A 16,135-nucleotide genomic window follows, 5' to 3' on the forward strand; every position below is an offset into this window, starting at 1 on the left:
ATGAAATGAGACTGATGCGAGTCACCTTCCTGCACAACAGCCTTTCACGCCTCTTTTCCACGAAGCCTACGGAGAGTCATGGTCTTGACTTACAGACACACCGCCCTGGGTTCGACCCTTGTTGGGGTTGAGCTCCCATCAGTTGTCCAGTTCCGCGGTATTCCATACGGAAGACTCTCCAAAAGATTCGCAAGCCCCGAGGCCGTGAGTAGTCTGCCGGCAGAGTTGGATTGTACAGCATTTGGGTGAAACCACTCCTCCTATCCACCCTCTTCGGCTTGCTCCCGCATTCTGACATGGTGATTCCCCGTTTCAGCCCTCGATGCCCTCAAATACCCGTAGACATTCGTCACCTTCTACGCATACCGCCTGACATCACACTGCCCGTGGAGCCGGAGGATGAGTTTAAATGCCTCAACCTAGATGTGACGGCGCCGAAGGAGCACGCCGGGCAGAAGTTGCCTGTTCTTGTCTGGATACATGGTAGGTTTAAGGGATAACCCAAACCCGCTCTGCTTGGACCTGTTTCTAACACCCTTCGAGGCGGCTCCCAGTCTGTGACGTTTGGCAGCGCTGCCTCTGGACTTTGTGGTAGGTGCTTGCTGCTGCCTCGGTGACTCGGTCTCGCATCGAAGCCTCATCCCATGCCATTCTAAAAATGCACAGATATGTCGCAAATCGTGAGTGACTCTTCGAACATGGGACAGCCCATTATTGCCGTCGCGATTCAGTACCGACTGAACATCTTCGCCTTTGGCGATGAGAACACCTCGGCAAACCTTGCCTTGCAGGATCAAGCCTTGGCCTTGAATTGGGTTCAGGCTCACATAGCTGGCTTCGGCGGTGATCCGGTGAGTCTATTGGCGAATGAAGACATGCGCAAGCTAACCAATACTCACAGGAAGCCGTGACACTTTTTGGTGAGAGTGCGGGAGCGGTTTATTGCCATGCGCATCTCGTAACTGGGGCACCGGCTCGTCAAGTGATCTTGTCGTCTGGATCACTGCAGCTGTCGCCCCCTCAGCCGAGGGATAGGGCTGCTTTCATGCGCAGTACTTTGAATAATTGCTTGGAAACTCTGGGAGATTTTGATATAAGCACAGCCCCAGCGGAAATCATGGTGCAGGCTTTGGAAATGTCCGGGATCCAATCTTGGTTTCTTCAGATGGAGCCGTCACTTGAGGGATGGCAGGAAGTGCCAGGCGGAGCAGAGAGAGTACTTGTCAGCGACGTGCAAAATGAGGTGAGTGTGATTCCGGGGGATATCATGATGGAATGCTGACTTTCTCACAAGGCCGTGTTATTCCGCGACGGCATCTGGTCGATGACGGCTGCCGAAATCGTTGGCATCTTTGACCTTGCAGGGGAACACAGCGAGGCTCTCAAGCGATGCTACAACATCTATCCTGATCGGGAATCTTCTTGTAAGCTCGGAGCTCTCGACTTCATCAACGACAGCAAGTTCCTGCTCCCCGTCCAAGAACTGGTGCAACTGGGCAAGGACGCCAAAACTCCCGTATACCAATGCATCATCGACGAAGCAAACCCTTGGCAGCCATCTAATGGGGCACACCATGCGATTGATCTGGTCTTGCTCTTCGGTGGGTTTGACTTGTCATTCTCTCCGGCTGCGGAGAGAACTGGCGAGCAGATGCGAAGGGCGTGGATTCGGTTCATTAACTTGCAGGAGCCTTGGTCTTCAGGATCCTGCGCTGCCTTCGGGCCTTACGGTATGTTTCAGGAGCTCAATGACGCAGAACTGAGATCCAGACGGCCAGCGGATCGGGTGAAGTATCTACAGAGCGTTGGGTCGGAGGCGGTGGACCGCGTCGCATTCAGCCTAGCCAGAGGCAGAATCAGCCTTCTGAACTAAGGCATCTGCCAAGATCACATCGATTTCCAAGATTGAAAGTTGCTCGGACATCTCGCTGCTTCTCCGGGCAGATTATTTTGGTGTTGGACAGAGGTGGATGCGCTCCCACCGGCCGTTTTACGCAGTTCAGAGAGCCTGGCATTTGCTCACATCATAGTCACCCCACATAGACTCAGCGCTACAATGAACTCGATTCCTGAGTTGCTCTAGAGTCAAGCACATCCACCTGCAACTATGCTGACGCCACAACGAAAAAGCCACCGACTGGCAAACTCGAAGGCTAGTTCTAGTGACAGACTGAATGGTCCCTTCAATTTAATGTTGCATTATGTGGGGGAACCAAGGTAACACGCAGTTTGTGGGGTGTGGAGGTTAAATCCGAACGGCCCTCGATGTGGAGGGGCATTGAGCTTGGTGAAGACGGGGATCATGTGGGTATGCTTGAGACATTGGACGAGAGAGTAATGCATCATCAGGATGCCACGAGCGAACCATTCAAAATCATACAATGATTGTCTTGAACAATATCCCACTATCTACTCTCGAACAATCGCTGAAGCCACAATTCTTTCTGTCTCAAGGTTGTTGGATTCAACACAGCATTTACGTTCATCATGCGCTCAGGCTTGAAAGATGTCAGTTCATCCATCTTCTGGTAGTTAAGCTTCAACTGACATGAAGACAGGTCATCATTGTCGGGGCTGGCCCTGCAGGTCAGCTCTTGGGGCTGATGCTCGGGAGAGATGGCATTTCCGTGACCATCATCGAACAGACTTCTCAGCTAGATGACAGGCCTCGGGCCACACACTACGCTCCGCCAGCGATGAAAGTTCTGAACCGTGCCGGTTTGGGCGACAGCGTGCGCAAGCTCGGCTACTTGCCTGACAAGGTGACATGGCGGAAGCCGGACGGCACGCACATCGCGAGCCTTAGCAATGAAGTCCATGGAGACGACCCAGATCGGCTGGTCGCGTTACCCCTAGGCGATTTAGCCCGCCTCATCCACGATCAGTCTAAAGACCTGCCCACGGTCACTTACCACTTTGAATATCGTGTGACGGGGATCGGACAAGATGACAAGAAGGCTTGGGTCGACGTGGAGAACAGCCGCACCGGACAGAAGTCGCAACTCTCAGCCGATTACATCGTCGGTTGCGACGGGGCCAATAGCATCGTTCGGCGATGTCTCTTTGGAGATACGAACTTCCCGGGTCGAACATGGGACGAGCAGATTGTGGCAACAAACGTAACTTCCCCCTGACACAATCTTCGCTGGCCTCAAAGCATCATCGAAACTGACCATCGGGGGGCGGTGCAGGTCTACTACGACTTTGAACAGTTCGGATATACTGACTCAAACTTCATACTAGATGCGAAGGACTGGTTCATGGCGGCAAAAATAACCAAAGACGGCCTCTGGCGCGTCACGTACGGAGAAGACACCGGACTGACGACGGACGAAATCATCGCCCGGTACCCCGAGAGGTTCAGAACCATGCTGCCAGGGCGGCCTCGGCCAGAGCAATACAAGCTCGTCGGCATCAGCCCGTACAAGATCCACCAGCGCTGCGCCGAGAAAATGCGCGTCGGCCGGTTCCTGCTTGCTGCAGACGCAGCGCACCTCTGCAACCCTTTGTACGTCCCCTTTCCTAACTAAGTAATCGATTCATCGCGCCACGGCGCACTGATACTGACGCGGGACCGGCCTCGGTAGCGGAGGGCTCGGCCTCACGGGGGGCATCGTCGATGTCGGAGGGCTCTACGAGTGTCTGTCAGGAATCTTCCTCGGCAAGGCGGACGAAAGCATACTCGACGTCTACGACGAGGTCCGTCGAAGGAAGTACAGGGAGATCGTCGACCCCGTGTCCAGCGAGAACTTCCGACGAATTTTTTCGGTCCATCCTGACAACGTGCTCGAGACCGACGAGTTCCTCAAGCTCTGCAAGGAGGCCGAATCGGATCACGAGAAGGCGGTGGAAATGACTAAGGTGAGACTTTGGATGGCAGGCCTCACACATTGGCCGTGTATCTGAAAATTTCCGCCGAGTTACTGATCTTGGGATAGGGCGCTCAAACGCTTGGCTATGACTTTACGCAGCATTACGGTCCTGGAACGAACGGCAACGGCGTTGGCGTTAGTCTTCTTTAAGAGAGTCATGAGCTGGAGGGTTAATCTCGACCGTTGACTCGCATGGTGTTGCCGATCAAACTGGACGTGTTGTAAACAATTTTTCAATCGAACTGCAGAGAAGATCTTGTCCAAAACGAGGCGGCGAGTTCTAGAGCTCCATGTCCTCGCAAGTAACACCTCGGCTGGTGGAGTCTTCGACGTTGCATGAACCGCCTTCAGAACCAGTCTCTCGGATCCTCTTCTCGTGACAGTCTGTCTGTAATACGCCACCTTAGCCCTATCAACCGACTGCCGATGGGTTGAGTTTCTCGAACGCGGCATCGGGGCCACTGGGATGTTAAGATTCAGTCAGCGCACAGAGACTCGTAACGAACCTGGAGGCAGGCGCAAAGTCTAAAGGATTGGATGTTGAAACAGGGACCGCAAGCTGATCCGTTTAGTGCATAGGAGGGCGAGGGGGAATCTCGGGGTTGTGTTGTTGTCAAGGATCAAGGAAGGACAGAACACAGAAGCTGTCAGATAGACTCGACAACTCGTTTGAAGGTTGAGTTGGGTCATTGATTTCGCAGACTTCGGTCTCCCTCCCACATCCCTGAAAGCTTCGTACTCACGGCAGGTTCCGGCGATGCAGGTACGCTACGAACGGTTGAACGGGTCTGAGATTAGGGCATGCAAATGTCCTTCAGTTTCCTTCTAGAGTCTGGTACGTGCCGTGAAAATCGGCTGGTTCATCGACGGTTTGAACTTTAAAAAAGCGTCGTTGTCGTCGCGGAGCCGTCCGATGGGTTCTGCAATGTCGAGGTCAGCTCTGGAAGGTCGTCAGACGGTCAGCCGCGGGGTGCGCTCAGAGGTCAGGCACGAAGCTGCTTTGCCAAGCTCATGAAGTAGTCCAAGCCTGAATCCCGAACACCCCAAAAGAGACGTGTGAAACGAGGACTGGCCCGGAAAAGGGCATGAAGCATAGCGAGAAGAGGTCGGGGAGGACCGAACGAGAAGCGGCTCAAGTGGTTAATTAGGTTTGAGGCTTTCCCCGAGGGCGTTTGACGGTAATTGTACTACGTACAGATAACCCTTTCGAAAGACGTGTCCCACCGGCGGTTTTCTCGGGATGTTCCTCTGTGCAAACGAGGACAGGGGGCGGACGGTTCCCGGCCGAATCCTTCGACCTTCGAGGTTCGAGTCGGGTTGAGGGGGGAAAGACTCGAGAGAACAGATGGACGGATAAAGGAACAACCCTAACAACACGACGAGAGATTTGCTGTGGCTCAGACTGGCTGTTTCCATGGAACCTTACTGGGTCACGAATGACGTCGGCTAACTGGCGCCACGGAAACTCTATTGATCTTTTTTTTTCCTCGGTTGAATTTCTCTGGCTAAGCCCCTGTTTGTGTATGGCCCCCAGCTTCAGTCATATGTGACCGGACATGGGGTTCAACGCTGTTGATACCCAACTCCTAAGACTCATGGGGACGTTGGCGTAGGACGTACGGGCGCCGACACGTTTTGTAAAGCCTCAAAACACGTGAAGAAAGAGACATTGTAGAGCCGTTTGCGAGTGTGGCGGCGACGGCGTCCCTAACAGCTTCCTACAAACGGCAAAGTGCGTGATGCCGAGGCGGATCGTTCTGCCCAGTCCCACCTCTTCCGCCCGTCGGAAATTCTGCCCACGCAGCAAAATGGTTTGTCTGCCCATCGACGATCCCTGCTCGAACTAGGCTAGACTGGCGTTTGATGGGCTAGACTCCGGGCGACGGCTGCTTCGCTCACTCGCTCGACGGATGGCCACACACACACACACACACCACTTTCTCTCCCTCTCTCTCACACAGGCTCAACCCGTAGGAAACACACAGAGAGAGAGAAGACTAAGACAGGCTCAGGCTCGGCTTGCCTTGCTTTGGCTGGCGGAATCGACCCCACCTCTCAAGAGTCGGGTAGTTAAGAACAGACAGAACAAGAGAAGTGGACCCTGAATATCTTGCAGTCCTATTCTCTTTCTCCGCCATTAAATCTGTTCTGGACTCCTCCCACACTTGACGGTGACACTGGAAAGTTGATGCCTGGTTGCTGCTGCTGCCCGTCTGTAGCAGTCCAGTCATGATACCCAGTAACGAGACCGTTTGATAACCAAAGGGACAAGCTTCAATCCGTCTCTTCTTGGGCACACACAGTCTTTTACCCTTTTTTCTTCTTCTTTTTTTAACCTCGCCGTCGTCCATTCCGGTTTTCCGCGGCCGGTCTGACATGATACTGCTGCTGTTGTCTGTCGACTAGTAGTTGTCTGTTATCCGTCCGAACCAAGACTCTTTTTTCTTCCTCTCTGCAAACAAAAAAAATCAGTTCACACCGCCAAGCAACAGATCATGGCTTCCCCAGAACAGCAGATGGACTCTCTTCGTGAGAGCCTAAGCCGCGTAATTCTAGACCAACTTGCGGAAACCCTGCGGGATTATCCGTCCGGCAGCTTATCGAACCCGGTCCTCCGATTTGAGGCCTTCATCCAAGATGGCCAAACGGAGGCTCAGGGGCGATCACCCCGCTCTCCAGTCGTCTCGGTAAGTTGCGAATCCTCGGATCTGGCGCGTTGGGCCGCAATAGACGTGGTTTTGCGAGAACCCCGGTTCCGGTTGACGACGTTGCACTTGCACGGAGAGACTCAAGATGCAAATCAAATTTTCCAAAGAAATAGCAAAAGTCACGGAAAATCAACTTGTTACTTGGAATTTTTGGGAGGTGTTTACCGGGTTCTCGGATCAGCCATAGTCGGAGTTGGTTGATTGCGAGAGGTTTTGGCAGCTAACCAGCCACCAACAGAAAATGGTCGATATATCCAACATCATATCACAGAGCGCAACACAGAGCCCGAATACGAGTAATCTTGGGAGAGAATCAACCGAAGTGCCAACGGCCTCTGTCGTCGCCGGGCAGGTGCTTATGGATAACGCCGGTCCATCGAGCAGCAATCAAGCGTTGGTGCATCTACCGCCACAACGACCACCATCGCAAATTCCAACCCCCGAGGAGACGGTAGCCGGACCTTCAAGTTCCCGGAGGAAAGGAACAGGCGCCCTGCGACCTATTAGGGGGACTGGTCGAGTTGTGGAGGAGGAGCCGGAGACCCAACGACAAATGCAGGTTGCCAGCAACTTTCCGAAGCGCGCAAAGACCCAGCAGGACGTGGTGTTTATCCCTCAGCAATCCTCCATCGAGAAGTTCGTGGTCAGCATCTGGGAGCAGATCCATGGCGGCATCAGCCTCGATCCGCAGAGTCTCCTCGAACAGTGGCAGTTGACGGCGACGGCGGCCACCGCAACCATCAACAACGCGGGCAAGATCCACGTCCCCGAGCAGCTCGAGCTCGGCCTGCTCCAACCGCCCACCGTGATAGACGGCACGATAGCCGAGGTGGACGTGGAGGGGACCTTCAACCGCAGCAACATCTTCTGCCGGAAGGTCACGCAGGCGAGCCGCGCGTGCCGCTCCATCGAGGTCATTGTCCAAGCGCGGTGGATCGAGCACTTCGACTCGTACGTCGAACTGCTCGCCATCACAAACCCGGGCATGTCGCCGACGAAGCGCCGCAAGGCCGCTCTCATCGAGGCCTGCAACGATTTCGGGTGGTCCGAGAAGGAGCTGCGCAACAAGATGGCCATCTGGCGCGGTTACAAGGAGATCAAGGACGCCGGTGGCTGGGCCGCGCTCGTCTTCGCCGGCATGGGCCTCTACCGCTTCTGCAAGTACCGCGTCGGCTTCAACCCGGATAGCATGTCGAGGCTGCGTTCCCTGCGGCCGCGGATCGAGGTCGCCGCGGATACGCTGCACCCGACGTGGCGGCAGCTTCTTATGATCGTGGGCGAGACGGCGCAGAGGCGGTTTTGCGGGCACCCGCACGACTGGGTGGTCCGGTACGACGGTTCGGATCCGGTGCCCCTGCGTTCGACATATCTCGAGTACGACCCGTACTTCAGCTTCGAACAGATCGAGCACTCCGTCATGGACATGAGCGCGTGGGCGACGGACGACCCGCGGTGGGTGCCCCCGATCAACGCCGTGGCCTGCGTCCAGGGCATGCACACGTGTCACTCGTGCGGCCAGGAGCAGTCGGAGGACCCCAAGATCAACTCGTGCTACTGCTTCCCGACGCTCTTCGGATCCGGCCGGCGGAGCCCCTGCCCGGTGCAAGTGTTCCGCACGCCGGACGGGCGCAACAACGGGCTGACGGCGCTCTGCCCGTTCGAGCGCGGCGCGGCGATAGGCGAGTTCGTCGGGCTGGTCACGAAGGATCTGCGGGACATGGACGTCATGGACAGCTCGACGGGCGTGCGGGCGTATCAGATCTGGCAGGGCCGCCAGGGCAACTTCACGAGGTTCGTCAACCACAGCTGCAAGTCCAACGCGCAGTTCCAGCAGTTCGTGTGGATGAGCACGCAGCGCATCATCCTGGTGAGCAAGGGCATCGAGGCGGGACAGGAGGTCACGGTGGACTATTCTGGGAGCTACTGGCGCGGTCTGGACAAGGAGTGTCTTTGCGGCGAGTCGTGTTGCCGATATAGGAACAACCGCGAGTTGAGATGAGGTCACCACAGTTTTTATTCTTTTTTCCCCATCAGACATAGCGAGGGCAGAAGCGCCGGGATTGCAGGTACGATAAGAAAAGGGATTCCACGAAAAATAAGAAAACATGACATCTGACTCTCTCAACTGCCGACGTTTTGCGCCTCTCGAGACTAAACTAGTCTTCTTCTGAGCTGAACATTCATTGTCACGGACACACTGACAAAGACGAAAAGACGCGGACTAATGATCTTAGCAATCACCACAACGGGACAGGAAAAAAGGCGAACAGACGGCCTCCGCTCCAGGTGGTTTGACCGCAAGCTTTCCTTTCCTGTCTTGAGTGTCTGCGGCTAAACCGTCCGATGTCGCCGCCTTACCCGAAGTTCCCCTTGGTCGTCGCACAGAAACGCGGCGTCTGTTACGAGGGTCAGCCCAGCAGTACGCCTGTCGGTAGATGGAGAAAACTTTTGCTGGCATCTATCCTGCGCCAGCCCGTGTCAGCTGTATCGCGGTGTTCGTGTCATTTAGCGGGTTCCACGTTCGTGTCAACACGTAACCGCTAGAGCGGCTAATCCTGCCCCCCTTGAACTGCTTCGAACTACGAAGTAGGTACACTCACTACACTATCTTAGCTCGGCCCGCCATCCCCGACCCGTTCTGGTGCTGCTGCTGTATCTAAACTAGTAGGTAAGTGATGTGGTCTTCCTCAACCCATTTACACTTTTGCTAGAGCTCAGCCCATCGTGGCGGCTTCTTGGTCTGTTCTTATTTCTGCCCATCCTCACGGAGGATCCCCCTTCTCGAAGGTGCCACGGCGCTGCGTTGTGTATGTACCGTTGTTGTGCGTGTCTGCCCAGCGTGATCTTAGCCGGTGTCTCGGGTTCAGGGTCTGAAAGCCCTGTCTTGACTATACTTAGGCGACGAGGAGCTGCTGATTCAACTACGCCGTGACGTGGGAGATGAATGTCGCCATATGTTCCCCGCCGTTCATTGATAAGCTTTTCAGCAGCTGGACTGAACTCTTGGGCGCGGTGCGGTCTTGACGTCAGGCGAGATTTGGGTCTCGGGGGCATAGACGCGTTCGCAGTATTCACTCTGTAGGGAGCATTCCCCGAAGCACGTCGCCTCGAGCCGGAAACCTTAGTGGGCGTTTGCGATAGCGAAATGTGTGTGGGACATAGGTTCGAGCCGGCCGTTCTCCCGTCGGCTGGTCTTGCTTTTGGCCTTCTTGCTCTGGAATCTAGGGCACTACGAGCACGGGTCTCCTGAGCTCTGTCCAAGTGAGGCGCAATGTTGGCTGGGAGGAGCAAGAGTTCGTGATGTTCGTGATTTGTATTCTTCCGCAGAGTCTGTTATTTGTAAAATGCTGTTACTCTGCGACCAATCTCCGCACCGGTGGCCTCATCTCGGCGCTCAGGGGCCGGTCAGGGGGCGCTGATAGCCCCCCCAAGAGTAACGAATGTAGGCCAGGAACACACACAACCGAGGGTTCTCTGCGTCTGTCGGATAGAGTCAAAGTGCGTAGTCGACGAGCTAACGGTCACATCTCGGACCTACGCGGCGGTTCGTGTTCACTTAAGCGATGCTCGAGGTACTATGTAGTTCGACCGAAAGGGCTACGCTAGGACGCAGACCTCATCCATCCCGAAAGTTGACAGTTCAACGGATTGTGGGAGAAATGTATGTAGGTACTACCTACTTTCCATCAACACGCATACATAGTACAGGACGCTCACGGGCGTGGGCTGGCGGTGTCAGACGCACTACGGTTTGCGCCGACCGGTCGTTCTCCTCAACGGTCTAGCGACTTCGTCTCAGACTACTGCAGAGACGGGGCTGGGCAGTAGCTTTTTTTCTTTCCATTCCTTTTACTGCAAAATTTGACATCACGTTGGGCAGCTCGAACCGTACCGAACTGGCCCGCCGAACTCACCGTGCCCTTGGCGTCCCATGTGTGTGCTCGCCCGTGTCTTGACTTTGGGGCTTTTTTGGCTCGGGTTCTTGACATGCTTCCATTTTCCAGAAGGTGGATGCCGCCTCGCTCCCGTGCTCGCTCGCCAACGCTTGGACAGGGACGGAGGCGCTCGTTCGAAGAGAAGCCCGTCGTCTAGCGCGTTTGATTTGTGATGTTCTCGGATGGTTTGCGAAGAAACCGGGAAGAATTGCCTGTATTAGGAGTCTCGGTGCTCGTGTGGGCTGCACACGACTCTCTCGTAGGCGGATAGTGGTGCTGAGGGTCGATCTCAGCGGAGACGGCCCTTTGGGCACTTACACTTTCAGAAAGGTTCTTCAACCTGTCTGAGCCCCCCGAGGTCGTTCACTATTGGAGCACCCAACCTTCGCTATGCCGTCGTGGTGTTATTCGTTCCCGGATCACAATGTTATTGTCTTCGTCATCATTATGTGTTACACGTTGTGCCAGTCTTTTCCGAGCATCTTGGAGCAGCCGGACGTCGTTTGGTGTTGCAGGCCCTTCGGATGACAACCCCATGGAACCAAGGGAAAACGCTTGGGCTTGCAACTGTCAAATCTGCCCGTTGCCCTGAGCTAATTATACCTAGGAGAGCATACGTCTTTCAACCCACAATCTACTAAGTCATGTACGCATCTACGACCTGCAAAGCTTGCAGCAGAGCACACGAGATTGTCCAGCACCTAGCCGAGCGATGGAGTACGTCCTCCACCGCGTTACATTAACACTGTTAGAATTTGTCTACGTTGAGCCCGTCCCGGCCTAGACAACCTATTCAGGGATGTAACCGCGTTTTCCGCAGCGATTAGCAGCAGCAAAACACCAATACTCGACAGCATCATTGGTTAAAGAAAACACGACAAAAGCATCGTCTATCCACATCCAGATCTGTAGGTGTGTAGTCTGATGAAACAAGTGCATTATTGATCACTAGGAATATCTCGGTGAAAGTGCCGTGAGACGGAGAAATCGATCGCAGCAGAAAAATGACACGGAAGCCACGAACCCAACCACGGCCCCAACAAACAACACCATCGTATCTCGCCAAGACGCCCGGTATCAACAGAAACCACCGGGATGCGAATGTTACGTTACTTGCCGTCCCCCCTCAACCGACCGGGGCGCAAGAAGAAAGCGTGCAGTCTGTGCCGGGATACAGCGAGTTGACCAGCGACAGAAAACCGGAACTACAGTGAATGTAGGAGCGGCACACACGCTTGCAGAACTGTTGCGGGTAACGCGGTGATAGTCCAGTTTAGTCTGCTTCCTGAGTGGTCTGGACGCCTGGAAGGGGCACAGCCGACCCGAGAAGGCAGGCCGGCGCGAGTTTGTCAGCCCGCGACGCCGAGAAGGACGATCGTGCTAAGAGACAGCAGAGATAGTTGAGACAGAAAGTTGGTGTGTACAGAATTGGCCGGAAAAGGAGCCATCGGTTTGAGGAACTCTCAATTTTCGGGGTTTTAGATGCAAAAGCCTTTGATCAAGGAACGAAGCCCTAGAGGCAGGGCAGCTCAACAGGCTAAAGGCCAAGAAGCTGTACAACGTGGGAAAGGATTCACTGTCGACGACAGTTTGGCAGAAAAGGTGAGCAATCCGGAGATCAATCCTGAGACAAGAAGATTCAAGACGAGACTACTTACACCAAGTCGCACAGGATCAATAGTACGAGAATACATGTAGAAAAGAAACAATATTTCTGCGTTCTAGAGTCTACCAACTGCGAGATTCTTTCGAAACTCGATTGCCATTGTTCACGTTCCGAAACTTCCGAGTCGTTGTCACGGAAGATGTGACTAATAGGACTTGGATCAAGGTCAGATCACCAGAGAAGTACTAGTGTCAAGTACGCCATTATGCAACTCGTCGAAAAAGGTAGGCAGATACAAATCTGTAGTTCTGGGAGTTGGGAGTCCATGCTAACACGAGACCTGCAGGTCGACCAAGACTGGAGGCTGGTTTTACAACGATCCTGACATTCGAGAAGCAAAATCCACCGACATCGAAGTGATACTCCCTAATCTCTTTTCTGGGAGACTTGAATACAGCACGGAACAACTTTTCGATACAGCCGCTAGAACGCAACAAGTTGCTGCGTGAAGAGACTTTGCTGTTCCCCGAACCAGATTTGAATACCTTCAAGCTTACTACGATGTATCGAACCACGGCAGACAACTCGCGCCCAATTCGCCAACTTGCCAGAATCTACCCAGCAGACAGAAGAATGCCAACCCAAGAACTTCGGTAAGTCTCTATTTACCCGTTGTATGCGCAAAGAGCAGGCCAAACGCAATTTGCAACCAAGGACTGAAGCCGATGTTAATAAGCAGTTCGCAGTGCAAAGTCCCCCTGAAACCACATGGCGACTGCAGATACTTCTCCAAAAAAAAAACGGTACAGCTTTTCGCGGTGGCTGCGGACGGAGTATCGGAAATCACGACTTATCGAAGCGAAATTGAACAATCGTGTTGTGACGGTGTTCGAAATCGAAATGGAAACTGCAAGGTGAGTGAGCTGTTTGTCTTCGGGGATTGCCAAAGACAAATTCAACGAGAAAAGCTTGCGTGGATTGGAAATGCTAACTTGGAGCAGGATCGGGACGAGAAAGGCGATGTTAGCACGACTTTCAATGAGTGTTGATCTCTTGAAGAAATCGATTCGTTGATTTTGTTCCTCTTTGGTTCAATGCTGGTTTTCTTCGCTCCGTCGGTTTGCTGCGTTCAGACAATGCTCAACCTGAAGACCGGATAACACGAAGATAAATGGGTACAGCCGGGTCCCAAATTTGTCGTTCGGCTTACCTGAGACGTCCCTTCTGATATTCCTGGAAACCATCCAAATTGAAAGGAAACTTCAAGGGGACCTCGCAGAATGCCAGGAAGCGTGTGGTAGGGTTCACTGGAGGGAGAGTTGGCAAAAACGGTAATACCACACCAATGTGAGTCTTTGAATGATAGCTGGGAAATTAGTGGTTTTAACTGACAATTGCGTGTCTCATTAGTATAGGAGGTTTAACTAGTTCCCAAAGGCAGGAATCAATTACGATATTCAAAGTACAAGAGCTATGCCAGAAGCTCGGCGTTGCCAACTTGGCATTGGCATGCAAGTCTCACATTGAAATGACGACCTACTCGAGCCGAATACGACAAAAAGAAAGAACGGAAGACTATGAACCGCAGAGTTGTCAACTATACAAACGAGTTTCAGAACTAGTCGAAACCGCAGGACTCAGACTCTGACAGGTCCAACAAGCGCCTCCCCACGAGTTCGTGTTCAGACGATAGGCGGTTGACGGTTGGCTAATTTCTTGATTTCCAGAATATTTAGGCCAGAAACACGTGCGCCCCGCGGAAATGCGAAATTCTACCCAGAAAAGAAATCAACGGTTGTGTTGATTCGACGACGACGAAAGAACGTTTCCTCCCGTCGACCGCGGTCTAGACCCAATTCTGATTTCTGGGTTTTTCGAACGGAGGGCGCCGAGCCCGCACCGAACCGATGTGATAACCAGTTGTGCATATTCAATTGAATTTTGCGTGAGACAACTTCGATTCAATACGTGTGACTTTGGAACTGGCTGGGAGTTGACAAGAGAGGGTGTTTTGTGCGCGGATTTCGATGGAATGCAGGGTTCTTGAATGAACTGCAAGGTCCGAACCGAATGGATACAATACGTTGGCTGAGCAAGCTCAATCGCATTGATACCAAGTAAAGTCGCATTCAATGGAATAACTCTGGAATGAGGGAGTTGCGGCCAGAAGTTGTTTGGTCTGAGCAAATAAGTGCGCGTTGGAGGGCTGCGGCGTGAAGGGATCCATGCCCGATTAGGTGATTACCTGCTCAAACACGCTCATGGGCGACGTTGTGTGCGACGCTACGCCTATAATACGAGCATAATAGGAGCAGATGGGCATATATTTGTTGAAGACGTTTTTCTCGATCAATTCCTGTTGTTGCGTTCAAATTTTACTTCGGAAAAGTCGAGAGTGGAACGCATCGCCCGCTCGTCACGGAACAAAGAAACGAAACAAATATGCGCGGACGGACACAAAGCAGCAGCAGCAGCGACTCCAGCCGCTCAAGCGCGTCAACAACGGCAGCAGGAAAGACAGAACAGTAAGCAATTACTACGAGCCGGGAGATACCGAGGAGTGGTGGCTGATTGATCGCAGGAGACATTTCATCTTCGACAGAGGTTCGTGGAGACCCACGGCGGCCAAGCCGACAAAGGGACACAGCTAACGGCAGCACGACAGACTGGTATCCCGATGTTCCTCTGGTGATTCAAGCGAACCAGCTGATCATCGGACGGTTATCGGAAGGGCACACGATGGGAGAGCTCGTGGCAGAGGCGGCGCAGAACGAGGCGGGTTGCAGTCCGGGGACGATGGCGGCGTACTTCCACCACGCCATCACCCTGGAGCTGGCTTGTCTCATGAGCAACGACACGATCCAGATGGCCATCGTGAAGGGTCTTCGTGTATGATTTTCGTCGACTCGGTCGAGGGTTTTGGCGTTTGTATTTATCTGGGCGCACTTTGGAATGGCGCGGCGGCGGAAACATCGGACTCGAATTCAGGGCGGATATGTAGAGGATCTGGGATTCGCAGGAGTGTGGCGTTGTTCGGGACATCTTGGTAAAGACATTGGCATTTTCAATCCATTCGAATATCCGTTGTGACGGCGAAGCTGTTGATATTCTCAGTCGACGACACCGCACTCGGAAACCGTGGACCGGAGGACTCCGGATTTCCACGCGCCGATCCGGAGCCGGGTAGACCTGAAACCCGTGCGAAAGGCTCCGAGGAACATGTTTGAGAGCTGAAGCAGGGAGGCCCTTTCGTTACAGGTGGCAGACAGGGGGGGACGCAGCGGAGAGACGAGATTCGCCAGTCGTCACCAGAAAAGGGGAAGTCAGGGATGTCGAGTCTGGATCGTTGGAAGCGTCGGAAAGAAAAGGCAAGGAGGGGAAAAGGCCAAGGGGGCCAAGCGTGGCGGTGCTGATGACATAATTACAGCAGAGATCCGTATTATGTAATCCAGATGGCTCCCTCTTTTGAAGGTGTCGAGCCCGCGTAATCGCCTCAGCCTATGCGACGTTTCATTGGCTCGTTTAAATGGATCCACCAAATAGCCAGCCTGCACCTCAACAATCAGACAGAAGGGGGCAGCGGACAGTGTGCAGTAATAGCGGGTGGGCAGCACAATTAGCGGGCGGCAGCAGCAGCGCACGGGAGATTCGGGAGTGCTATCAGCGGCTGCCGCTGCCGCACGGGTACCCGGGACGACTTGGAACGAAGCAGCAGCAGCAAGACCAACACCTCCAACAAATCATCTTACCAAATCACGAACTTCGTGTTTCGATTAGCCACGTTTTTTTGGACTTCATCGAACCCTGCTGTCCGCCCGCGGGAAATGGTATCGTAACAGATCCGACAAACAAACAGCCTTCCCTCCGCCTGTCCATTCCCCCGTCAATGTCTGCTTGTACAGCAGCGGCTTCCATGGGCGCGCCTGTTCTTCAATAGTATTCGACTGCATTGCGTTGGCGTCCTGCATTGCTGCAGCCTCGACCATCCTTTCACTCAAGACTCTCATTTACCGT

General features: G+C 53.7%; 3 protein-coding genes across 3 annotated transcripts; all 3 read left to right on the forward strand.

Annotated features, from left to right (window-relative positions):
* Positions 1 to 296: 296 nt before the first annotated feature.
* CkaCkLH20_11133 (FAD binding domain-containing protein) lies at positions 297 to 4,022 on the forward strand (the record flags this gene model as incomplete). Its single annotated transcript, XM_038893847.1, has 10 exons — positions 297 to 483; positions 544 to 591; positions 667 to 851; positions 902 to 1,243; positions 1,295 to 1,730; positions 2,474 to 2,508; positions 2,559 to 3,119; positions 3,192 to 3,508; positions 3,588 to 3,861; positions 3,939 to 4,022. The coding sequence occupies 10 exons, from the start codon at positions 297 to 299 to the stop codon at positions 4,020 to 4,022; spliced, it is 2,469 nt and encodes an 822-aa protein (XP_038740947.1).
* Positions 4,023 to 7,133: 3,111 nt separating this feature from the next.
* CkaCkLH20_11134 (set domain protein) lies at positions 7,134 to 8,579 on the forward strand (the record flags this gene model as incomplete). Its single annotated transcript, XM_038893848.1, has 1 exon — positions 7,134 to 8,579. The coding sequence occupies one exon, from the start codon at positions 7,134 to 7,136 to the stop codon at positions 8,577 to 8,579; it is 1,446 nt and encodes a 481-aa protein (XP_038740948.1).
* Positions 8,580 to 14,563: 5,984 nt separating this feature from the next.
* On the forward strand, positions 14,564 to 15,016 carry CkaCkLH20_11135 (uncharacterized protein; the record flags this gene model as incomplete). Its single annotated transcript, XM_038893849.1, has 3 exons — positions 14,564 to 14,646; positions 14,703 to 14,725; positions 14,787 to 15,016. 3 exons carry the CDS (start codon positions 14,564 to 14,566, stop codon positions 15,014 to 15,016), a joined length of 336 nt encoding a protein of 111 aa, XP_038740949.1.
* Between the last annotated feature and the right edge of the window lie 1,119 nt (positions 15,017 to 16,135).

Source organism: Colletotrichum karsti (genome assembly GCF_011947395.1).
Source record: "Colletotrichum karsti strain CkLH20 chromosome Unknown Scaffold45, whole genome shotgun sequence".
Lineage (NCBI taxonomy): Eukaryota > Fungi > Ascomycota > Sordariomycetes > Glomerellales > Glomerellaceae > Colletotrichum > Colletotrichum karsti.